Below are 26,347 nucleotides of genomic sequence, written 5' to 3'. Positions count from 1 at the left end.
TGATAAAATGTGTTTAATGGACATAAAGGTACTACACTATTATTGGTAGCTGATTTGATAAGTATTATCAAATTATCCTAATTATAAAACAGACAGTTCCAACTCCAAGTCACATTCGAAATCTTAAAATGCAGATAACTGTAGGCCACAACAGTTGTTTTTGTGGCTGGTTGCCAGGGTGTTGCTATACCATTGCTAGGATGTTTCTGAGTGCTTTTATCAAGTTGCTATGCAGTTGCTAACATACTAGGGTGTTCTTAATGGTTAGCAGTACTGTATTTTCTGAGTGTTTTTTTAGTGCGTTGCTATGCTGTTGCTATTATGTTCTGAGTAGCTTTTAGCATGATGCGCTGCACTTGTTAAACGGTTGCTAGTGTGTAGCCTACTGAGTGTTTTTTAGTGTTACTACACGTTGATAGTGTGTACTGACTTGTTTTTAATATGTTGCTATTTGGTTGCTAGTATATTCCGAGTGGTTTTTAGCATGTTGCTTCATGATTGCTATTGTTTACAGAGTGATTTGTAACATGCTGCTACACGGTTGCTAGTATGTTCAGAGTGGTTTTTAGCATGTTGCTACATGATTGCTAGTGTGTACTGAGTGATTTTTAATATGTTGCTACCTGGCTGCTAGTATGTTCTGAGTTGTTTTTAGCATGTTGCTACACGGTTGCTGGTGTGTTCAGAGTGGTTTATAGCATGCTGCTACACGGTTGCTAGTATGTACTGAGTGGTTTTTAACACGTTGCTACATGGTTGCAAGTGTGTAGCCTACTGAGTGGTTTTTAGCGTTACTACACGTTGATAGTGTGTACTGACTGGTTTTTAATATGTTGCTATATGGTTGCTAGTATGTTCAGAGTGGTTTTTAGCATGTTGCTTACAGTTGCTTGTTTGTTCTGAGTTGTTTTTAGCATGTTGCTACACGGTTGCTAGTATGTTATGAGTGTTTTTTGCATGTTGCTATGTGGTACCTACAGTGTTCTGGGATGATTTTAGCATGTTGCTATCCGGTTGCTAGCATGTTAGGGTATTCTGAGTGATTTGTAACATGTTGCTACATGGTTGCTAGAATTTTCTGAGTGGTTTTTATTGTGTTGCTATGCAGTTGCTAGGGTGTTCTGGATGGTTGCTAAGGCATTCTAAGGTGGTTGCTATAGTGTTACCTACCCAAGTCTTTATGAAATATGACTTGAGTCCCTCCTTAATAGTAAGTATAGATGAAATACTTTCATCGACATATGAAAATCATAAGTCTGATACTTACTGATGTCACAATTCAGTCCCGTCCAACCCAGGAGGCACTCGCAGAAGTACCCACCAATCAGATTTCGGCAGGAGTGGGCATTGATACAGGGGCTTTCCTCACATTCGTTAGCATCTGCGCCAAAAATATAAAAATGAAACGACATGAGCACAGTTTAAATTACAATCAGCCAAATTCCATTATAGCTGAAGATTCCTTAAAAGGCAGAATTTAAATTTTTGAGTGAACTATCCCTTTAAGAATTGGCTACACTGTGTGTGGGTGTATAAGTATAAATGGACTGTAAATGCATTCTAGTACAAAACAGCGGTGGGGGTCTCATGGTGGTCTCTTACTTAAATTCCTCCCAGGCTGACTCGGTTACCTCTATAATTGGATTTTTGAACAAACATATGCTGACTCAAAGAAAAAGAGGGAGACAGGGAAAAAGGGGGCACTGCTTGAAAAAGAGGCACTGAGAGGGGTCACAAACCAATGAGACAGGTCTTTCCAGTCCATTGAGCCGGGCAGATGCATTTAAATCCATCCACCAGGTCCACACACAGACCGCTGTGATTACACGGGTTTGGACTGCAGTCATCTTCATCTGAGGAAGAATGGAAACCCAGAAAATTGATCAGGTATCTATAATGTTTAGAGTGACCATGTCCTCTTTTTCGGACATTTTGCAAAAATGTCAGTGATTCGGCTTTAGTTGCATTATGATGTGCATCTGGTCTAATACTTCATTGTGTGTGCGTATATTTGCATTGCTTTAACCCCTCTTTGTAAGTCCCGCCTTCTCGCACACCAATCAGTCGATTATAAGAGGCTTGCAGCAACTATTGGCCAAATTCCTGCCTGTCAATCTCTCAGCGAACACGCAAAGTGCTGTTGTGTTCAGCATCCAACAGTTGCTTGACAGTAGCAGCAAATGACAGCTGAGTGTAAACAATGCCCAAATGAAAGTGCAAATTTACAGAAGATTTGCACAAAAAATTCCCATGCTTTCATCCAGGTGGAGATCCGTGGGAAGCAGAAAGTATAGCATGTTAAGATGGCTCTTATGTGTCAGTTGCTAATAAAGGTGCATGTGATGTAGAAGCACACATTAGCTCTGCGATGCATAAAGGGTCAGCAAAAGGTGAAAGTTCATCAGGTAAATTAACGGACTACTTTTTTTTATTACATAGCTTCATTTTCCATGGCCATTCAAAATAATAATAATAGTAAATGAAGTTACACTCATTGCATCAAATATTTTATTTTAGTACATGGACATTCAAAAGAATGTTGGAAATGTTTATTTATTTATATATTTATTTATGTTATGCTAATAGTGTCATTCATAGTAACACTGTTTTGAACGCTATTAATCCACCCTTGAGTATGGTCACCCTAATATTGTTGAAATCTCATTTGAAACTCCAGAGTAGACACATATGAGATTACAAGGGCAGACATGCTTACTGATATTGCAGGACGGTCCGGTCCAGCCAGGCGCACACTGACACTCAAATCCCTGACTGGACTCCACACAACTGCCTCCATTCATACACGGCTCAGACAGACAGGCGTTATCCGCTACACAGAGAGAGAGAGACAGATGTTTTGATGTTGTCTCCACATTGAGATCAAAGCTAAACTGAAACACAGCTGCATTTTCTGATGGAAGGCACAAAATATACAGACTCTAACCCAAAATAAAACACATGGACCACACATTTGAGCCACACAACAAAAAACTGTGCTTCTTATGAGGGGAATCCAAAGACTGTTGGTCTAGCAGTATAGTATGTCCCTGCCTGCCACAGTATTAGGGATCTCAGGTGACTTGCCCACAGGTGTCTTTTACTATACATATGTTGTATTTTCATCTTTATATCTCTTTTAATAACCCTTGTAACAGTTCTTGCAATGCAGTACTGTATTAGTATTCTTCAAACGTTCTAGTTAAACCATGCTATGTTTCTTGCATCTATTTTATTTTCCAAAGACGCACAATGAGTGTCATGACAATGCCGATTTTATTTGATGTCATTTCACACTATGGTTTTCATTTATTTTTGTTGTTTACTCCATTTACACTATTGTTATTCTAATAAAGAATTAAATACAATAATTCAAATGTATAATAATAAATAAAGAAATTTCCCTGCCATTGCAAAGTGTTTTGTTTTGTTTTATTTTTGTTATTTTACACTTCTGTTATTATTGTTATAGAACAATTTTTGTTCTATTTTACTTGCTAACTCAATTGCACTATTGTTATTTTACTTAACAATATAATACAAAATACATTTTCACGGATGGTGAGAAATATTTAAGGCCAGTACATTTTCTAAATTCACCTGTCATTGCCAGGTGTTTAATATTTTTTTAATTATTTAAATTTGACACTATATTACTTAAATTTTATTGCATTTTTTTATTTTATTTTACTTGTTTACTCAATTGCACTATTGTTATTTTACATTTATTTTACTTATAATAATAAATACAATATAATACAAAATAATACAAAATACATTTTCATGGATGGTAAGAAATATTCAAAGCCAGTACATTTTCTAAATTCACCTGTCATTACCAAGTGCTTGATAATTGTTTTTATAACTATTTAAATATGTCACTATATTACTTCAATTTGATACCATTTGTATTTTGTATTTTACCTTTTTACTTAATTGCATTATTGTAATTGTACTCATAGGCGGAAATCGCGGGGGTGGTCGGGGGGTCAGGACTCCCTATCTGAGGGTTGTCCCCCTAAAATATCATTAAAATATGTGTATTGTAAATAATATAATGATATATTCTTAAAATAATTGTTTAAGAAATAAAATAATACAAATGCAAACGGGGCAACAACAAAAAACCCCTTGGTGTCTCCTTCAAAAATTGCTCTTGAGAATTGTTATGTTTATTGTCCCCCCCAACATTTTGATGAGATTTTCGCCCCTGATTGTACTTTTATTTTACTTAGAGTAATAAATAAAATAGACTAGAAATAATCAAAATAAATTTTCATGGATGTAAGAAATATTTGTTTTCTATTTTGCTTGTTTACTCAATTGCACTTTTGTTATTTTTCATTTATTGTACTTATAATAATAAATAGAATATAGTCAAAATAATCCAAAACACATTTTCTTGGATGGTAAGAAATATTTGAGGCCAGGAAATGTTCTAAATTCATCTGCCATTGCCAGGTGTTTATTTTATTTTATTTTATTTTATTCTATTATTTAAATTTTACAATATTTATATTCATTTTACACTTTAGTTTTCTATTTGACATGTTTACATTGCACTATTGTTATTTTACTCTTATTTTGCACTCCTTTAGCAATACGCTTACAGCTTACGTCATGCCAATAAAACGCCCTAAATCGATTGAGAAATTGAGAGGAGAATCAGTCTCAGTGTATCTTATCAAATAGTCAAGTCTTGGAGTTCACAGACAGTCAGGCAGGGTCATGTCTTGGTTTTCCCCCTTCAATCTCTCAGTAACTCCCTCCCTGTGTCTCGCTCTCTTTATCAGATAGAGCCAGTGGACTGAAAAGCCCCTTTTGGCCTTTCTCACACCAACCAAAGACCACAAAAAGAGAGAGAGAAGGAGAGAGACAGAGAGCTAGCGATATGTTCTGCAGCATTTATTTCCAATAAGAATAAACAGAAATTTAAGAATACAGGAAACAACTGAAAAGAGCATAACAACAAAATACCTACATTACGCCTCCTGGACAGACTGGTGATGTTTGTTTAACAGGAGACATGTTATGCCAAACCAACCCATCTTACACAGGATGACTACTCTTCCTTCCTCTGACCTACTCTTTCTTTTTTACCCAAAAATCAATTATTGCACACTGCATTCTTTGACATGGCTGGGAGACGGACTGCTTGATGGGTAATTAGAGTGTAGATGTATGTGTGTGTGTGTGTGTGTGTGTGTGTGTGTGTGTGTGTGTGTGTGTGTGTTTGCATGTTGAATGTATGTATCAAAATTAAGTTTTTGGCAGTTCTCCTCTCTAACTCCTTCTTTTACTCTTTAATTAACTAGATTGAAAAAGGGAAATACGTTACAGTGACAAAGATTTTCCTTTCCTCAATACAAAAGCAGCTTTAGAAGAACACAAGCATATAGATGACCTCAAAGCTAACAGACATGGACTAAAAGCTACAAAACAGTCATTTTGATTCCATTGGGTCTTTAACATCTTCTGAAAACCCAACATCAACCTTGTTTAGTCTGATAAATAGTCTTTCAGAATAATGCTAAACTCATGTCATGGCACCATCCCCAGTTTTACTCTATTTCCCTTCAAGGATTTTACAGGATGTGTACGGCGGACATCGCCCATGGGAGGTGTGTGTGTGTTTGTGACCCACCTCTCTCACAGTTCTGTCCAGAGTAGCCGTCAGGACAAGCGCAGTGGTATTTGTCTGGTCCAGTGTTACTACAGGTGCCTCCATTAAGACAGGGCTGTCGTGTGCGACAGGTGTTTAAGTCTACATGAGAAAAAGAGACAAATTATCCAAATGCCAGGTGGATAAACTGATCACAATACAGCAGAGCAGAATAAAATAGTATGGAACATAACAGAATGGAAAAGAACAGAATTGTATAGAATAGATAGGACAAAACAGAATAGATCAGAAGGGACAAAGCAGAAAAGAATAGACTGAATAGTAAGGACAGAGCAGAATAGAATATAATGGAACATAATAGAATAAAATAGAATACAATAGAATAGCAAAAATGAAAAATCAGAATGGAACAGAATAGAACAGAATAGTAAGGTCAAAACAGAATAGAACAGAAAACAATAGAAAAGATTGGAACAGAACAGAATGGAACATAACAGTATAGTATAGAATTATAACAAGTACTGAATACAATAGAGTGGACAAAGCAGAATAGAATATAATAGAATAAAATGGAACAGAATAGAAAAGACAAAACAGAATAGAATGGGCAAAGCAGAATAGAACAGAATAGAACAAAATGGAACATAATAGAATAGAACAGAACAGTAAAGACAAAGCAGAATAGAATAGAATAAAATGGAACATAATAGAATAGAACAGAAAGGACAAAACAGAATAGAAGACATAAAGCAGAACATAATATAATAGTAAGGACAAAGCAGAATAGAATATAATGGAACATAAGAGAATATATTGAAATAGAATTGAATAGAATAGAAAAGAAATGACAAAACAAACTAGAAGACACAAAGCAGAACATAATAGAATAGTAAGGACAAAACAGAATAGAATAGAACAGAATAGTAAGGGCAAAACAGAATAGAATATAATAGAGTAGGACAGAATAGAAAAGAAAAGACAAAACAGAATAGAAGTGGCAAAGCAGAATAGAACTAAATGGAACATAATTGAATAGAATAGAACAGAACAGTTAAGACAAAGCAGAATAGAATAGAATAAAATGGAACATAATAGAATATATTGAAATAGAATTGAATAGAATAGAAATAAATGACAAAACAAACTAGAAGACACAAAAGCAGAATAGAATAGTAAGGACAAAACAGAATAGAATAGAATAAAATGGAACAGAGTAGAATGGAATAGAATTGAATAAAAATGACAAATCAGAATAGAAGACACAAAGCCGAACAGAAAATAGAAAACAGTAAAGACAAAGCAGAATAGAACAGAATAAAATGGGACATAATAGAATAGAATGGAATAGAATTGAATAGAATAAAAATGGCAAAACAGAATAGAAGACACAAAGCAGAACAGAATCGAATAGTAAGTACAACAGAATCAAATAGAATAAAATGGAACATAATATAATTGAATGGAATACAATTGAATAGAAATGACACAACACAAGAGAAGACACAAAGTAGAACAGAACAGCAAGGACAAAAGAGAATACAACAGAACAGTATAGAATGGAATGGATCAGAATAGAATAGTACAGGCAAAGCAGAATAGAATAGAATACCTTTGTCACAGAGCTGTCCTCCCCAGTTGGTGTCACACAGGCATTGCCAGGGTTCGACACAGGTGCCATGAACACAGCCAGGGTGAGGAATACACTGATCACAGTACTCTCCCTGCCACCCATACAAACACCTGTAAAAGACACAACACCACCGTGAATATAAGATGTATGGTTTTGTGAAGCATGACAGGAAGCTACTGACATAATCTGTTCCAAGACCTAGTGAGCTGCCTTGCTGTCTACAGCCTACATAGGCAACTGCATTTTATGGCAGCATCCACCGAGGTGGAACCTGAAGAGTGACTGATTTGAAACACCTTGACTTACTATTGATTTCAACAGACTTTGATGTTAACATGTTGCTAGGCTAGGCTTTGGAACAGAAAGAATGAGATGTTTTATTTGTTTGTCATTAGCGACATATTGTGTGTAAATAAATGCCGTGTTTTACCTGCAGTCTCCAGGCACTTTACAGGAGCCGTGCTCAGTGCTGCAGCCTTGCTTACAGATTGCTGAGAAAATGAGAGAAAACAACAAGAGATAAAGAGGAATATTGTTACTGCTATCAGCGCCATCTTTGACCTTAGCAATTCTCTCTCATCACGCTATTACATTCACTAAGAATGTCATCTCACACACACACACACACACACTGCAAACATGAGAGAATATGGACGGGATGGTATGTGTGTGTAAATCAAAGCAATGTTGTGATAGAAAAGATCTTAAATAGCAATTCCAGTAATTACTCCAGAAAGTCTTTATCGGATCACTTCACGCTAAATCAACACATGCAAACTTTGGTGTGTCCAATGGAAACGGACCAACCTGAAGGCAGCATATCTATGTTACCTGTGTTGCATTCTGGTCCGGCCCAGCCCTCCAGACAGGTCTTGTTGCCGTTGTGATCACAGGTATAGTGTCCAAAGAAGTCATCTCTGGGCCGACAGAACTTATTACAGCCGAAGCCAAAGTAGTGTTCATCGCAGGTGACCCGAATCTGGTACTGGAACTGAGCCACGGGGCCGTTGTGTTTCAAAACCTGCCACTGACGGTTTGGGTTGATCATGCCAGACTGAACTGCTTTCTCTATTACTTGTCCATTAACACCTTTAGTATAGAGAGGGAGAGAATAGGTTTAATTATGTACAATATAAGGGTGCATAAATTAATTTCACTTTTGGGAGAGTGTACAATATTCTTTGTTTACTATCGTTCATATAGGCAAAGGAATACTAAAGTCCAGCACAGTGGTGAGGTATTTGGCCGCAGAGCTGTAAATTGTGAGAGGAGTGTGTGAAGTGTGTGTGGCTTGTGGTTTCGGTCTCGACCCAAACCTGTCGCTCAGAAGTAAAGCAGGACAGGCATCAGGCTGCCAAACCTGAGATGTCACTGTTAGCTCGAGTCTCTGTTTACCTGAGAGAGACACAGACCCTCACACACCCTTATGATGATGGAAATAACACACCTCAGTGCAAAAGAGAAAGGTGGACGACTGTCATGTGTTGATTCCTGCTAAAATACTGTTCATTGCATGCTGCACAGTTTACAATGAATACTACCTGCTGTTTATAAAAAAGAATGTCTCTGTTCCAAAACCTAGTGAGTTGACTATTTAGGCGGCATTTTAAGGTATAATAGAGCGCAACAGTCTGGTTCGGGAAGGAACCTTTATAAACCTTTAAAGGGACAGTTCACCGAAAAATGAATATTCTCTCATCATTTACTCACCCTCATGTCATCCCAGATGTGTATGACTTTCTTTCTTCAGCAGAACACAAAGGAAGATTTTTAGAAGAATATCTCAGCTCTGTAGGTCCATACAATGCAAGTGAATGTTGGCCTGAACTTTGAAGCTCAAAAAAGCATAGAAAGGCAGGATAAAAGTAATACGAACGACTCCAGTGGTTAAATCCATGTCTTTAGAAGTGATATGATAGGTGTGGGTGAAACAGATCAATATTTATGCCCTTCTTTACTATATGCACAGAGAATGTGAATCGCAAAAACAAAAGAAGAATGTGACAGTGAAGATGGACATTTATGGAAAAAAGGACTTTTACTTTTACGTTTCTTACCCAAAGATATAATATAGCTTCAGAAGACATGGATTTAACCACTGGAGTCGTTTGTATTACTTTTATCCTGCCTTTATTTGCTTTTTTGAGCTTCAAAGTTCTAGTCTCCATTCACTTGCATTATATGGACCTACAGAGCTGAAATATTCTTCTAAAAATCTTCCTTTGTGTTCTGCTGATGAAAGAAAGTCATACAGATCTGGGATGGCATAAATAATGAGCGAATTTTCATTTATGCATTAACTATCCCTTTAAAGACAAGCCTACCATGAGCTCCAAGGTTAATCAATGGCATATCCTTCTGCTAAAGCCATCATTCTAAGTTTTCTTTAATTCATCTTTAAAAAAAAGTGTTTAATAGTATTTCCTGGTGCACCACACTAGAACTACACTCCCATTAATTTAAATTTAAATCAAAGTTTGAGATTTGTTTATCATCTCGGAGTTGGTTGGTTCATGGCTTAGAAAACTTTTATGAAGGATTTCATTAAATCCCAATGGACAAAATGAATGGTGAAAATACTTCCGGAACCAAGAAGACTGAAAAAGTGGGCCGGCACTGTTACGCTATAGACTGCCTAATACTTGTTATATTACAGTAGTGTCTCTGTTTCAGAACCTAGTGGGCTGCCTACCTACAGTAGACAGCATTTAAGGCATCATCTGTAAATTCCTGACATGAAGGCTTTTCCTAAAATACAGCTGAAACAGCAATTTGGCTGGTTAGATTTAATGCTGTTTCATTTACTATTTTACTACAAAAACTGGACCCATGCTAAAAGCTACTTGACATGTTGATGTTAAGTACAAGTCGATATTTGCACTCCTGTTCTGATTTGGCACATAAACAAACACACACACGTTCACTCAAATCTGAATGGTGCAAATACTGAAAGTGAACTCTATAATCACACACAAACAACACTATTGCAACTAATGCCTCAAGTTTCCAACTTTTACATGAGTGTGTGTGGGCGGGCGTGTTTGGGTGGTTTATGAGGACTTTTCTAGGTTACAAACTGGTAATTACACGGGTATTTTGCAATAAATATGGTTTATGAGGCCATATTGTCCCCGTAATGCAAATCGCTTAAAAAACATACTAAAAGATGTTTTTTTTAAATGAAAGTTGTGTGTGTGTGTGTGTGTGTGTGTGTGTGTGTGTGTGTGTGTGTGTGTGTGTGTGTGTGTGTGTGAGACACTCACTGCCAGTACTTGAGTCATTATTGAAGTCCAAGGCCTCCACAATCAATGTATAGGACCTCTGAAAAGACAAATACAAACACATAAACAACTGCAATAAACATGACACCTGACACAATCTGCATAACATGACGTCTTATATTATTTTACAAACATCCTGTTGAATATGCATATCTGCAGGTGGACGTAATGGATATATATATATATATGTGCATCTTTACCGCAGTGAAATACTTCATAGATTATATTCGCTTAGCACTCATGTCAGAGCTGCTCAGACCAGCTGATATATGAAAACACAATTACGTTATGAATCAAACACTCAAGGTGCCGCTGAGTGAATGATTCTCAGCCCATCGCTCTCTCCTTTCTCAACACACTGAACTACTTTCACTCGCTCTCTCTCTTTCTCTCACCCCAGACAGCAATGAAGATAAGAAACAGGACCGACAGGAGAGAGAATGAATGCATGAGAAAATGTTTTATCAAGATGAAGTGTGAGAAAAATTAGCAAAAGAAGATTACATTTACATTTATGCATTTGGCAGACGCTTTTATCCAAAGCGACTTACAGTGCACTTATTACAGGGACAATACCCCCGGAGCAACCTGGAGTTAAGTGTCTTGCTCAAGGACACAATGGTGGTGGCCATGGGGTTAGAACCAGTGACCATCTGATTAACAGCCCTGTGCTTTAGCCACTACGTCACCACCACTCCAGCATAGATGAATGAAATACTGAAAAACAATGCGAAAGAAAATGGCTTAAGAATTCTGAGCACTGAGACAAAAGAGTGATTGTGAGACCGATGGGAACACAGATCAGAATGATCTACTGTATCAGTGTTCATTGAGCTGACCTCACAAACACAAATAATGTCTGCTCTTCCTGTCTCTGCAGTCTGAGGGATCTGTGGTTCTTTATGAGCTTTAATCCATCCACAAACACACAAATGATGAAGGTGAAGTCAGACGAGTGTGTGTGGCATGAGCTGAGAGTTGTGCTGTATTGCACTCAGGCCATCAAAAGTTCAAACACACACAGAGAGAGAGAGAGAGAGAGAGAAAAGAGAGACAGCAAGACTACAAGATTCCTTCGAAAGTGACACATTGGTGTTTTGAACTAGAGAGAGAATGAGAGAAACATTAAGCACCTCTTGGACAACATTGACTTCACACAATTAGACAGATTATTTTATTCAATATTAGTGCTGTCAGTCGATTTAAATTTTTATTTGGGATTAATCTCATAACTGTTTGTAGTTAATCGCGATTAATCGCAGATTTTGAAAGTGCTGAAATTTGACACTAATTCTACTTCTTTTTCTGTGAAACTGCATTTATTTCCATCTTAGAAAAAAAAAGTAACAAGATAATGCTTTATTAACATTTTCCAAACAAAGCCTTCCACAGTATAAAGATAGAAATGCACTAAAATAGCGCCAGTTCAAGTCACATTAAACGTTTCCCAAAGTCTAAGCGGGAGTTTCACTAATTGAAATAACTAGACACCAAATAGTTTGCATTTTCATTGCAATGGGCATTAAATCTCTTAAACTTGCATCCTACGCAATATTAATATGCAGGTAGACTGTGGCTATCTGCTTTCCTACCGCAATCGTGAAGCTGCGTTCATGTTTAGAGTCAGGGCGTCAGCATCAAGTGCCACTTTGAACTCCACATGAAAAGCGCTTGTGTAATGACTCCGGGCGGACATATCTATATACTGTATATATTTTAGATGTACCAATATAACAATACATAGTAATAAACAACAATTTCCTACATACATTTTTACCTAAACATTTTACTACAAGAAAAATAACACACAAGTTCTTAAAGGTCTACGGTTCCTCATAAAATTGGTTAATGGCCTTTTCCACCACCTCAGTTATCTGTATATACAAAATCCACTATTGGTCGACCTCTACTGCAGAAGTTCTCTAATCTTCAGCTGCTCCAAGTTCACTAACAGCAGGATGCTGGTTACCTAGAAACCACCCTAAACATCCACACACACACACACTGCATTTATTCATACAGACCCGACCGCTGCTGATGATGTGAAAATGAACAACAAATGGATTGGAACACACACAAGGTCCCCCTCTGCTTCTTTATAAACTCGCTTTGTTGAACCATTGTCCCACAATCCCCCTTCGCAGCCTGAGCAGAGTTCAATTGCTAGGTAGGCTTGTGATGCAAAAGAAAGCATGCAAGATGACAATGTCTAATTAATTACCATTCAAAGCTGCTCTGAGACAGGTCTAGACCGCTCTGATAGACGTGAGCAGGGGGTTAGATGTTTGATGCCCGGCTGTCACGGTAACTAGGGCTAATTGGACTATCAGACTGACTGGTTTGACCTCTTATTTCTGATGCCTCGGTCTGAGCAAACAAGGAACATTTCCACCACTGACACTCGAAGATGTTCTGTTCTAAGTAGTAGTTAACTGATATCGGATTTTCAATGGCTGAAGCCCATTTCTAGAGAGGCTGATGGCTGATACATAATACAATATAATGACAGCAAATGAGATATATACAAAGTTGTTGACAATTTAGTTTTTAACCCAATATTTTAGGACATTTATAACAAAATCTTGAACACTGACATTAGGATAGGCAAACTATAAATTCTGTAAATTAAGCGAAATGGTTATTGGACAATGGCAATAATCTTAAAATAACCAAATGACATATGGTTTATTGGCCTAACCAATACATCGGCAATATTTGGCAATTTTGACACTAGGCACATTTACACACACACACACACCAATACGCTGATAATTTACAAAAAACAGCTTATTCAAATAATCCGAAAATGCAAGAAAGTCACGTTTAAATGAGATGTGCCCAAACGCTTCTTGGGGTTTCAAAACCGAATGAACTGCCTACCAAGATAGCATGTCTTGGCCTCATAGGAACATAACTTACTCAGAACACACTTATGATGCAACTAAATGTTGTCTAGGTAAGCAGGTCACTAGGTTTTGAGACAAAGCCATTGAGAGATGGGGAGATAAAACCCCCTACTATGATCAATGGTGGCTTTATCTGGCCCTGTATTTTTGAGAGAGCCGTTTCCTGGGGCCATTGTGTGTAAAACAGCCTCTGAATGTCCATCAGTAGGCACTGGAGATAAACACAGGTGTTTTATAATGCTTTGTCCTGCTATTCTGAGAGGATATTGGCCGAGTGGGCTGACTGGGGTGGGGTAACATGACCCCCATCCCCCCAACCTGGATGTCATCACAGAAGAATGTGATGGCACAGAGTGGATGAATGATCCCAGAACTGGCACTCACAACACAACGACTTGTTAGCAAATGGTCAGAATCCCTGGAAATGTAAACTGAATATTTGCAAACGAAATGGGATGCCTCATGGAAGTTTGAGCTAATCCAAACAAAGATGATATTACATAAAGAAGACAGTGCCTAATCTCAGTATCTGTGTGTTTTCTCTAGACCGTGTAAAACTGTTTTAAATTAGAATAATTTTGGTGAATTCTGTCCTCCAAACTTAACGTACAATATCATCATAATTTTGAATAGCAAAAACAAGGTTAACTAGATTTTAACTCAAAGATGTTTCATGGCAAAGGTATTTTACATAAATGTCAAGTTGGGGCAAGTTATTACTTTTTATTGGGGCAAGTTGTCGCATGTGTTTTATCTGTTGCTTTTTTATACAGTTACTAACAGTTATTGTCAGCCAGAACAATTTTGGTATGTTACCTTTTTCATTTTTGCTATTTCGTGCATTTTGTGTTTGTGTGTTTCTCGCTCTCGGTGGGGCGCGTGGGTGAGTTGTGCGTGGATGCTGCAGAGAGTACCGTGAAGCCTCCACATGCGCTATGTCTCAGCGGTAACGCACTCAATAAGCCACGTGATAAAATGCGCAGATTGCCGGTCTCAGACATGGAGGCAACTGAGGTTTGTCACTACGCCCCCACAAGGACTTAGAGCGCATTGGGAATTGGGCTTTCCAAATTGGGGAGAAAATAAATAAAATTTAAAAATGTTATCATTTTCATTGAGCCGATATAATTTATTTGGATTACGTAATGTACTATAGTAGTTTTAACGTAACTTCATAAGGTTCATCAACTCGATTTACTACGGTATATTTAGTACATTTTCTTATGTTGGACCAACTTCATTTATTTTATTAATCTTTGTATATACTAGGTGAGCAAATGTTGCACTGTCAATTTAATAACAACTGCTCAAAGAACTAAGCAGCACTTTAATCAAGTGGAAACTGATTCATGTAGTCCCAACTCAAATGTATTAAGTAAACTTCCACTTTACACATTTTAAGGGATAGAACACAATAAAATCGAGTTTTGACAAAATGTTCTAGAATTGTGTTGTTTTAGTTCATTTTATTAAGTCAATAAATTTATTAAGAACAAGCAGTGGCTTTTTAATAGTATGGCAGGTTCCTATTTTGATCATTTAACCCTTAGAGTTGGGGCATGTTGTCACAAAAGGTCAACGCGTGTTCAATGAACTGTATTGGGGTTTTTTACCCCTGAGTATTTATTGATGATGGAAATGTCCAATAGCTTCTTGTAAACAAAAAACGTTAAAGAAATAAACCCAGCGTGAGAAATATTCACTGGGGGTAATTCGTGAGACGACTAACTTCGGTCTATTAATCCTATTTTTGGGTGAGTCCTGTTTAATCAGATTAATATTTCCCAATTTTACTTGGCAAACAAAACAGCGCTTTCTGTTCAACTCACCGGCCACGCGAAGCTGAAGGGCAGCACAATCCTCGATTTATCGTTCGTGTCGGCCAGCGGTTTGACAGAAAACATATTCCCACCGATAACGGGAGTAGATCCGCTTCCGTAGCTACACGGGCCTCCCGAGAACACCCGTGACTGATACTCCTTCAAACACACTCGGAAAAACGTATCGCACTCATCCGCGATGCATCTGCGGTCCGCCGGGTTCCGCGGGCCGTCACAGCACGCGCCGTTCTGCAGCTCTCCGTTCACATTCTGCATTGACAAGACCTGCAACTCGAAATGTCCCGATGCCTCACATACCTGCAATAACAAAAGAGGGGTTATATTAGTTTAAAGTCTTTGTCATATGGATTAAAAAGCATGGTAGGAATTAAAGCACATTATATATGACATTAATAGTGCAATAATGGTCTCTGCGTACATGTGTATGCGTACTTTGTTGTTTTGTATATTGTTTACTATCTATCTATCTAATCCAAAATTGCAAAATGCAGATATTTGCATGAAGTTCAACTTTCAAAACTTTAAAAGTTCAAAGCAAAAAACAAAACAAAACAAAAAAATGCAAGAAAAAAAAAATCAAAAACCCCTGAAAAGCATCTATTTTAGAGCTACATGACATCAGGCTAACTGGAACATCTCTCAATAGGTTAATTGGCTTTAATTAATATATATACGTGCTCTTATTGCATTGCATAAACTGTTTCATGTAATATTGAAAAGCACAACCCCACGTACCCTCATCCACAGGCACCGCAAAAGCACATGAACGGACAGCAGCGCAAAACTTGGACTCCGTCTCCGAATCATGCCTCCTCCGTCTGTTCGGACCGTTCGCTGCGAAACTAGAAGTTCAGCCGACACACGGCTCTCATATAGTGCCACATGCACAAGGACACAGCCGCTCAGATCCAGTAAAGAGATCCCCTGATGCCCCTTCGGATGCTCTATTATCCACCAGTCTATTCTTTTATTGTCCTTCTGTTTTACAACAATGCCCACGGGTTGGGAGAAAAGCTGCGAATGCGACTGGCCGAGAGCTTCATCTATACAGCGCGTTCACGGAGGAGGGGCGTGACTAACACTTGGTACATATTCATGAGCAGGCGGGGCTATAAGCAAAAGCAACAACCACCTTGTTTCCTAATGCAATTTATGTTGTCAATTGTTTTTTTAAAATCAGGTGAATATTAAATCGGCATCAGAATAAATAATAATAATACAAATAATAATATTGTAGCCTGGTAATATTTATATACTGGTAAGATATGAAGTATTGGATATATGAATATTGATGTATGTGTACCTTTATTATTTACATTTAAAATGTGTGAGGGTAGGCTACAAGATCACCTCAAAAAAGTCAAAGTAATATTTACAATAAATAAATAAAAAAATAAATACATCTTGGGATGGCTAAGTATTCATAAACTTTCTTCATAGTAGACGCTCATAATTAATTTTAAGTGAATGAAAAGAATGCTCTGAAGGATGTGTATAGAGTCCGTTTTATACTGTCTTAAAGGAACAGTTCACCCAAAATTAAAATTATCTCATCATTTAGTCACCCTCACGCTATCCCAGATGTGCATGACTTTCTTTCTTCTAATGAACACAAACTACGATTTTTAGGCTACGTCTACATTAATCCGAATATGTTTAAAAACGCATTTTCGTTTTCGAAACGCTCTGTGTCCACACTGCCATTTTCAAACGTTTTCCAAAAGTTGCTCGTCCACACTGAAACAAATGAAAACTCTTAAATCCCCTTACTTCACATGCAAAAAATCGCCGTTGCATGTACGAGCTGAAATGCAACTGTCCTCCTGTTTCGAGGCCAGACATCAATTCAGAGTAATCTACGCATCGCCTTTGAAGGAATGGATTGTGAAGGCTGTACAAAGCAACATTTGTCTTTAGCAACACTCTCAAAGTGAATAACAGGCACAATAACGTTGCTACAATGCGGGCCACCATCTTGATTGTTTTGGGTTGAATGGGTCACAAAACGCCATCTAAGTGTGGACAGAAGGCAAAAACGTAGAGAAAAAGATGTGTGTGGACGTAGCCTTAGAAGAATATCTCAGCTCTGTAAGTCCTTACAATGCAAGTCAACAGGATCCAAAACTTTGAAGCTCAAAAAACACATAAAGGCAGCATAAATGTAATCCATAAGACTCCAGTGGTTAAATCCATGTCTTCAGAACCAATATGATAGATGTGTCTGAGAAACAGATCAATATTTATGCTGAAAATAATTGACTTAAATATTGATCTGTTTCTCACCCACATCTATCATAATAATTCTGAAGACATGGATTTAACCACTGGAGTCATATGGATTACTTTTTACAATTTTCAATTTTGGGTGAACTATTTCTTTGTTTTCCCAATTTTTTGTCCACTGTAAAGACATACTTGTCAAGTCTTTGTTAGCTGAACAACAGATACCTAAGGTAAACAACAGTATGTCCCATTGCACAGACTGTGTAGCTGCGTCCAAAATCACATACTCTCAGAGTACATGCAGCATTTGATGAAAAACGCACAGTAAAAAAGTATGTTCTTTAGGTTCATACCATGCATTTACAGTTGAAAAGAGCCACCAGACTCGTGGTTCTCTGTTGTTGTTTTTTTAATTCAGAGTTTTGAATGACATCTCCTCATCTCCCGTGGGATTGTGGGATAGAAAAGGATCCAGTGGATGGGCACTTCAGAATCTCTACGGATGTAGAAGCATCCGGGTATTTCACCCCTACACTTTTATGTGGATTCGAACACCCTACTCCACTGGTGTACTGTGTTTTCCATACTATATGGTACAGAAGTATGCATACTCTGATGCAGCATATGTCTATCTTTAAGCCTTGTTTTCATTCGTCTAAAATTAAAAATGCTCTCTACTCTGACTAAGGTTCATTCAACACTAATAGCATAAACATGATCTCTCACTGTGTTTTCCCCATAGACATTATCTTGAAATGTCTGCACGCTGAAGTCTGTCAGGCCGAATCGCATTAAGCATCACTCTCTGACCTAATGCCTTTGCCTTATTGCATTTCAGCTACTTTACTTGATTGCATTCTCATGAGGTTCATTCGCAACACATTTTGGCACAAGTTGACATTGTGACAGTCCCGTTAATATACATATATTATTCATGAGCACAAACCATGAGTATCATAACACAGGACCCCTGCTAGTTCCCCACAGAAACAGCCTCAGTCTTTTCACGGGCCTGTAATGGCAGCTGCTCGGAGAACGACAAACTGCTCTTTTCAAAGCTAAACGTGAAGCGTTAATCATCTCCCAGTCCATGTTAGGCTGTCTTAGGAAAGTCCCTGATGAAAAGAACATGGAAGAGAAAGATAGGATCGGGAGGGGGATCTCCTGCGGAATAGAGATGGAGGGAAGGAGGGGTGGATAAAGGTGGGGGTCTTTATATTTAAGCTGGGTCTCAGCTGGGTCTCACTCCCCTCAAAAAGCTATCATGAATAGATTATGGCACAGGCCTAAACAGGAGCCGCCCACCCCCTCCCATTGGGACATGCCCCCCTAAGCCGCTAGCCTCTGCAGGATGACAAGAACAGCATTTCATTAACTGAAAACAAGGAAAGGAAGCCATAATGAGGCAAAGATAGGCTCCACACTTAGAGCAGAGAGATAGAGACTGAAATGAAGAGATTTGTTTCATTCACATATTTAAAATGTAGGTTTATCTCATGAATAAATAATTAGATATAACAAACAATCAGTTGTGATCTTTATACATGTACAAAAAGGAAGTTTGCTGCTTGTTCAATTAACTTTTTGTCACAACCTGATTTAATTCTAGTATCCACTTACATTTGTAAAATGGAAGTTTACTTAATCGATTTGAGTTGGGACAGCTGGTGTTAATGTAGCATTGATGAAAGACGAAAGTTTAAAACATTTAGTGTTATTTAGTGTTATTTTATGTGTTGTTGAGAAAGATAAAAGGGGGGTTCTTCTTAGTGTTTAATGTTTTGTTATCTTGAGATTCAGAAGAGTTTCTGTTTTGTTGGGATTTTGGGGGTTACCATTATACTGAAGAGTGGAGCTTGAGTCAACAATGAGGACAGGTAGATGTCACACATGCAACTGATTGCTCACTTTGTTGAAGAAATGCTGGGCTAACCATAGGATAGATATTACACTACACGATGTAGAGCTTCCAACCAGCATGTATTTAGGATGCTAACATTCACTTGCACAAGTTAGTACATCTAGAAATAAAAGAGATTAATTTGAGTTACACTGACATGTCTAAATTTGTTGGGTTTACTTAATTCAACTAGGTTCTTTCTTCACAAAGTGTTTGTGTTGAGATTTCGTTGCAATTTAAAGTTAAGAAAACTCATTTCAAACATGTGAAACCACTGTCCACTATTGAATCAATTTCATCAAGTTCGCTGTCCTTTTCTGCATATCGCGGCACCATTTTGTGGTCCGTTTTGCATAACTCAGCGTCTCATTTTAGCATATCGCGGCCCATTTGGCCCGTTTCAAGGCCGACCAACCGGCCCACTCAGTTCTCCCGATGGCCAGTCTGCCCCTGATCGGCCCCAAAGTGAGTCGGCCCACTGGGAAAATGCCCGGTTTGCCAGATTACCAGTCCAGCCCTGGGTCCAACGCTGCTTTACATTTGCAATCTAGGTGAAACCAGGCTGCAAGACCAGTTTATTTTGGTTTAAGCTGTTTATCTAGCAGCGCTATCAAGGTGTTGCATCAAGTAATATAAGACTCTCCCAATTCCTCAGAACTCAAAAATGTGGTGACATCATTAAGCATCACCCACGCATTATCAAAACTGATATTTGCATCATAATAGGCCTGCATCTACAGGCAGATATGCATTATGTTAGGCAGCCAGCATTGCCGTGCTAAGTCACTAATATGTAACTCTTTCTCCCTCATGCTTCATGAGGCATGCAGTTTTATTATCCAGTATCTTTTCGCCTCATCTGTTCATCCGTGACTGATGGTTGGGGTTTCCTCACCCTTGTGAGAAAAACTTTATCAGTCTGTCTTGTTGGTCTGTTTGCATGTCTATTTTCAGTTTTTAAGATTGATCATTCATAACTGAGATGCTTTAAAGTAATGTCACACTCATTTTGTGTTTCCGTGTATGCATGTTTGTGTACTAGCAGAAGTTCCCACAGTCTTTCCTCTACTTTCTTGCTGTGACCTGCGTGTCGTTTCCCTGCAGGAGCAGCGTTGCGAAACACATCAGTGAGATTGAGAGAGAGAGAGATGAAAAAGAACAGTTAATGAGCAACTAATGTTACATATTAGACCTGTAATGGCTCAACTGTCCTTCAGATCTCTCATAGACCCATAGTAAATGAGTGTGTATGGGTGCTAAAATGGTTCCTAGACCTTTAACATAACCTTTTTCTTTTTCTCTTTTTTCAATAAATATAATTCTGGTTTTAGACTGGGCAAGTGCTCCACTCTCAGTGTGTGTATTGAGCCAGAACTCTTTCAAGGGATCTGTGGAATGAATGAAACATGGTAAAACCTGTTAAATGGAGCTGCACGTACACTCTTATTGGCAGCTTATTACATAATCAAATTTGGCAACATATTTAATAAACGAACATGTAAAACTTTGTGAATGACAGGTGATCCAATCATGACCTTATATTTGGATATCTGTTGAACCAAATCTGACCTAAGATGTGCAGATTTTTTGATTTTACATGGACAGATCACAAGTCAGCTCTCAAATATTTTGACTCTTTATTTTACACATGGATTGAGGTTTGTTGTGGTCCAACCAGGGCTGGATGGGAAGAAAAATCGGCCCAGGATTTTACATAGCAACTGGTCCAAAAGTTGAGCGTGGGGCGGGAGTGTTCGCTGTCCTTTTCTGCATATCGCGGCCCCGTTTTGTGGTCCGTTTTGCATAACGCAGCGTCTCATTTTAGCTTATCGCGGCCTGAATTCGACCTGTTTCGCGGCCGACCCACCGGCCCGCTCAGTTCTTACGATAACCAGTCTGCCCCTGATCGGCCCCAAAGTGAGTCGGCCCACCGGGAAAATGCCTGGTTTGCCAGAATACCAGTCCAGCCCTGGGTCCAACACTGCTTTACATTTGCAATGTAGGTGAACTGATCAGAGATCAGCTCTGTGTTAGCACCTGTGCATCTGCTATCTGTGTAAACAGAGCAAGTGGACCACCACCTGATGGGAATTATCTTCCTCTGGTCTGCTGGCTCAGCTCAGCTCCTCTGCATCTTGGGCCAGAAACTGATCAGCAGTGTTTGAGTGCGTGCAGAGGAAAGTATTAGAGTTTGTTTGAAGGGAAAACACAACTATTGCAAATCCTTCTTTGTTTTCTGGAGATTAAATAGCTCAACAGAAGCCAGACACTGTAAATACTTTCAACTGAACCATATGAGTAACACATTTCAAGTCACTGTAAGCTTATCCAGATGTTGTTCCTTTTAAAAATGTAGTGAAAAACTTTCGCAGCTTCTTTAAAAGATTCTGAAGTGTCATGATCGATAATCGCCTTGTTATATTTACAGCTGTGCTTGTAGTTGACAATAATTGTGAGCTAATAGATTCACTTAGTTAAAAGGAATTAAAGCAAAACAATTCAAAGCAAAACTTGATTTCATTGCATTCGATACATTTATATTTGTAAAATTGAAGTTTACTTAATCCATTTGAGTTGAGACAACATTAATAATTGTATAAGTGTTAATGTAGCATTAATGAAACTGGGCAGGGGATTTCCATTTCTCATTTCGATAGGGACAGTAAATGTTAAATGATGTGTTATTTCTGGGAAGCTCAGCGAGTACTGACACCCCTGGAGTCGCGATTTTGAATCCAGGGTGTGCTGATTGACTCCAGCCAGGTCTCCTAAGCAACCAAATTGGCCCGGTTGCTAGGGAGGGCAGAGTCACATGGGGTAACCTCCTCGTGGTCATGATTAGTGGTTCTCGCTCTCAATGGGGCCATGTGTATGCATATGTATGTATTTCTTGAATATCATGTTTGACAGGCGTGGTGGTCACCATTTACTTTCTTTGTACTGAACAGAGCAGCTTGAATATTCTGCTCTAAACAAATTTAACATTTTCACCAGTCTATCAGGGTCAATCTCACACATATCTTTGTACAGGCATGCAGGTAGCCAAAAACAAAAGATAAGAGAGACTCCCTATGAAAACATAAGGAAATGATAAAGACATTGCTGTGCAATGCAAGACATAAATAAGAAAGAACATGGAATAAATAAACACAAATGTAGTGCAAAGTTCAAACATTTATGACACTTTTAACAAATGATAAGTTGGAAAACAAGTCCCTCCTTTTTGAAAATGTGGATAGGCACACATAAACACACATTTGCCTAGCTTTCTAATTAACTTTAATTTATTTAGACCTACTAAAGATTGACCTTAAAGTCAACATGGAGACCAAACTGACCCTGCCTCTCAAACTACCTTCTTTTTCGGCTGATGTCACCAAGCCCTCTTGATTTTTTTTACTTATTCCCTCCAACCACCTGGGTCCATTTTGGTATGTAACACCCACTTTTTTCATGATCAAATCAATTCCTGGAGCATAAAAGGCCCGCCCTCATTTTCTTTGCATTAAATATTCTGTTTCACTCTGATGTACGGCAGATTAAGGAAGTAAAATGAATTGCAAACCTAAACTCTAAAATACTTGTTGCAAGTGAACAAGGACATTATATAGTGTCTATGTGAACTATTAATCCTTATAAGGATGTTCCCAAAGCTAAAGCTAACTAGCTTACTAGCTAACTGCATCTTGCTAACTTCTGGGGAGATCATCAAAAGTGTTGCTATGTGAGAAACACACAAAGCTCAGTCATTATGACTGTGTTAATGTTTAGAGGGCTCCTGGTCTTTTGTTCCCTGCGGTTTTTAAATAGCACGCTGGTTTATCACTGTACACAGATCAAGAGGCAATGGAGTGTGTGTGGGACCTCAAGGGTGTGTGTGTGTTTAGTCAGTGAATGAATGTGTGATTACTGTATGTTTCTACTAACTGTGCTGGGAATGCGTGTAGCCAGAACTCCCCCTCATTTCTTTCTCTTATGTGCTGTACACTATCCATACGATCTTGTGTTATGTGACTTACAGAACTTATTTTGAGAGAAAAATTACATACATAAATATATAATTTTATGGGATAGGCCAAGGGCTGGGCAATATGTCAAAAAGTTTCAATCCAATCCAACAAATTTTTTTGGCAGTATAAAATTAACCAACATTGCAATTACCTCAATTACATTAAAGTGCTTTTTAAGTGGCCATTAGAGATCATGAGAAAAAAGAAAATTCTTTCATCATTTACTCACCTTCATGCCATCCCAGATGTGAATGACTTTCTATCTTCTATCTATCTTCAGAACACAAACAAAGATTTTCAGAAGAATATTTCAGCTCTGTAGCTCCATACAATGCAAGTAAATAGTGACCAAATCCTTGAAGCTCCAAAAAGCACATAAAGGCAACAGAAAAAGCACATAAATGCACAAGACCCCAGTGGTTTAATCCATGTCTTCAGAAGTGATCTAATCAATTTTGGTTGAGAACAGACCAAAATATAACTATTTCTTCACTGCATCTTGCCAGTGCAGTCTCTAAGCACGATCATGATTTCAAGCTCGATTATACTTCCTAGTTCCTGGCGCTATAAAGTGTAATCGAGCTTGGAATCATGATCGCCATGGAAACTGATTGTCAAGATTTATTGTGATACATTTGTTATATTTTTGGTCTGTTCTCAGCTCTTCAGAAGATAAATTCAGTGGATTTAACCAATGAGTCTTATTGATCACTTTTATGCTGCATTTATGTGATTTTTGGAGCTTCAAAGTTTTGGTCACCATTCAGTTGCATTGTATGGACCTTCAGAGCTGAAATATTCTTCTAAAATCTTTGTTTGTGTTCTGCTGAAGAAAGAAAGTCATACACATCTGGGATGGAATTAGGGTGAGGAAATGATGAGAGAATTTACATTTTTGGGTGAACTTTTCCATTAAGTTTCCCAAAGCGTGCTTTAATCCTCATTAAAATGCTGATGGAATTGGTAACTTTAATTCATTTGCATCATCACTCAAAAATGTTCATTGAACACACATGGCATTTTACATGCTTGAAAATGTTGTTGTAAAAATGATGTGTAGATATGACTGCCATTACTATGACATTATTATGTATTGCTATGCTTCATTTTATTGAATAAATTAAAATAATTAAATATAATTCCTTCCTTCTGTTCATTTAGAAAAATAAGTGTGGAAAACATGCCTTTAACTAGATTTTACTGTATTTAATGTCTTGCATTTAACAAAAATCTCCATTTAAAGCCATTTCAGAACAAATACTTAAATCTAATATATATATATATATATATATCGAATCATCATAAGGTTGAAAAGTATCAAGATTAGTTTTTTGCAATCGCCCAGTTGTTGATATGTCTTTAAGCTGAGATCTATAAATATGAAGTTACTGTCCGTTTCACATCAGGTGCAGTTCCCATGAGATTTTGCTCAATCTGTGACCTGGTAAAAAGACAGCATGCCATGAAGGCCAGGTTTTGTTTGAAGATGTTTTGGTGCAAAGCTCCCATCCGTTCCCATCAAAGCGGTACACAGGACTGGCTCAATCCGGAGCAGCTCTGAGACCCAGCACCATGGGCTCTGCAGCTGCACTCGGTGGGATGCTTTTACTTATTACACAGCAACGAGCAAATAAAAGAAAAGGGACATTATGATTTACAAACACTTGCAGGACAGTCAAATTATATTTGTGAAGAAATATAGAATCTTTATATGAGCTTTGCCATGATTTCTTTCTTTCTTTTCTTTTCTTTTTTCAATTTTCACCCCTTTTTCTCTCCAATTTGGAATGCCCAATTCCCAATGCGCTCTCAGTCCTTGTGGTGGCGTAGTGACTCACCTCAATCCGGGTGGCGGATGACGAATCTCAGTTGCTTCTGCGTCTGAGACCAACAATCTGCACATTTTATCACATGGCTTGTTGAGCGTGTTACTGTGGAGACATAGTGCGTGTGGAGGCTTCACGCTATTCTCCGCAGCATCCACACACAACTCACCACGCGCCCCACCGAGAGCGAACCACATTATAGCGACCACGAGGAGGTTACCCCATGTGACTCTACCCTCTTAGCAACTGGGGCAATTTGGTTGCTTAGGAGACCTCAGCACGCCCTGGAATCGAACTCGCGACTCCAGGGGTGGTAGTCAGCATCTTTACTCACTGACCTACCCAGGCCCCCTGAGCTTTTCCATGATTGAATGTGTGTGTTCACTTGTTTTGCTATATTTGTGAGGCCCAAAATGTACTTATGGCGATGTGGCCGTGGCTGAGTGACGTCTGTGGAGAGTAAGCCCGGGAAAGGAAGAACAGTAAGGATTGACACCTGGGGAAATTATCTCTGTTTGTGTTACAGTGAAGTACAGGAGAGAGATAAAGAGCAGCCAGAGTTTCTGTTGGGAGAAAGTAGAGATTTATAGTAAAAAAGGATCTGAAATTTGAGTCCTATAAGTTACTTTTATGCTGCCTTTATGTACTTTTTAGAGCTTCAAAGTTCTGGCCACCATTCACTTGCTTTGTTTGGACCTACAGAGCTGAGATATTTTCTAAAGATCTTCATTTGTGTTCTGCTGAAAAAAGAAAGTCATACACATCTGGGATGGCACTAAGGTGAATAAATGATGAGAGAGTTTACATTTTTGGGTAAACTATCCCTTTAAATGCATGAATATATTTCTTCAAAAGTTTAGGTATGCAAGGAAAATACAATCCTAGGGGGAATTTGGCCAGGACACCGTGGTTACATCCCTACTCTTTACAAGAAGTGCCCTGGGGTTTTTAATGACCACAGAGAGTCAGTACCTCAGTTTAACGTCTCATCCGAAGGACGGTGCTTTTTTACAGTATAGTGTGCCTATCACTATACTTACAGACCACACAGACCTGCTGCTAGAGCGCCCCCTGCTGGCCTCCCTAATACCTCTTCCAACAGCAACCTTC

The 26,347-nt window shown here is 38.3% G+C and overlaps 1 protein-coding gene across 2 annotated transcripts in view; it reads right to left on the bottom strand.

Annotated features, from left to right (window-relative positions):
• LOC127643447 (protein jagged-1a) overlaps positions 1 to 16,305 on the bottom strand; it is a 29,706-nt gene extending 13,401 nt beyond the window's left edge. For both annotated transcript variants that reach the window (XM_052126212.1, XM_052126213.1), the window contains exons 1-10: positions 16,014 to 16,305; positions 15,267 to 15,575; positions 10,514 to 10,571; positions 8,082 to 8,339; positions 7,681 to 7,741; positions 7,230 to 7,360; positions 5,642 to 5,761; positions 2,717 to 2,830; positions 1,740 to 1,853; positions 1,268 to 1,381 (exon numbers count right to left, since the gene is read on the bottom strand). In XM_052126212.1, coding sequence (XP_051982172.1) covers positions 1,268 to 1,381; positions 1,740 to 1,853; positions 2,717 to 2,830; positions 5,642 to 5,761; positions 7,230 to 7,360; positions 7,681 to 7,741; positions 8,082 to 8,339; positions 10,514 to 10,571; positions 15,267 to 15,575; positions 16,014 to 16,085 — 1,351 coding nt within the window. In that variant the 5' untranslated portion in view covers positions 16,086 to 16,305. The remainder of the gene's footprint in view (positions 1 to 1,267; positions 1,382 to 1,739; positions 1,854 to 2,716; positions 2,831 to 5,641; positions 5,762 to 7,229; positions 7,361 to 7,680; positions 7,742 to 8,081; positions 8,340 to 10,513; positions 10,572 to 15,266; positions 15,576 to 16,013) is intronic.
• Between the last annotated feature and the right edge of the window lie 10,042 nt (positions 16,306 to 26,347).

Source organism: Xyrauchen texanus, chromosome 5 (genome assembly GCF_025860055.1).
Source record: "Xyrauchen texanus isolate HMW12.3.18 chromosome 5, RBS_HiC_50CHRs, whole genome shotgun sequence".
Classification (NCBI taxonomy): domain Eukaryota; kingdom Metazoa; phylum Chordata; class Actinopteri; order Cypriniformes; family Catostomidae; genus Xyrauchen; species Xyrauchen texanus.
Note: the sequence above shows the minus strand (reverse complement) of the source record. Positions and strands in the feature narration are given on the sequence as shown.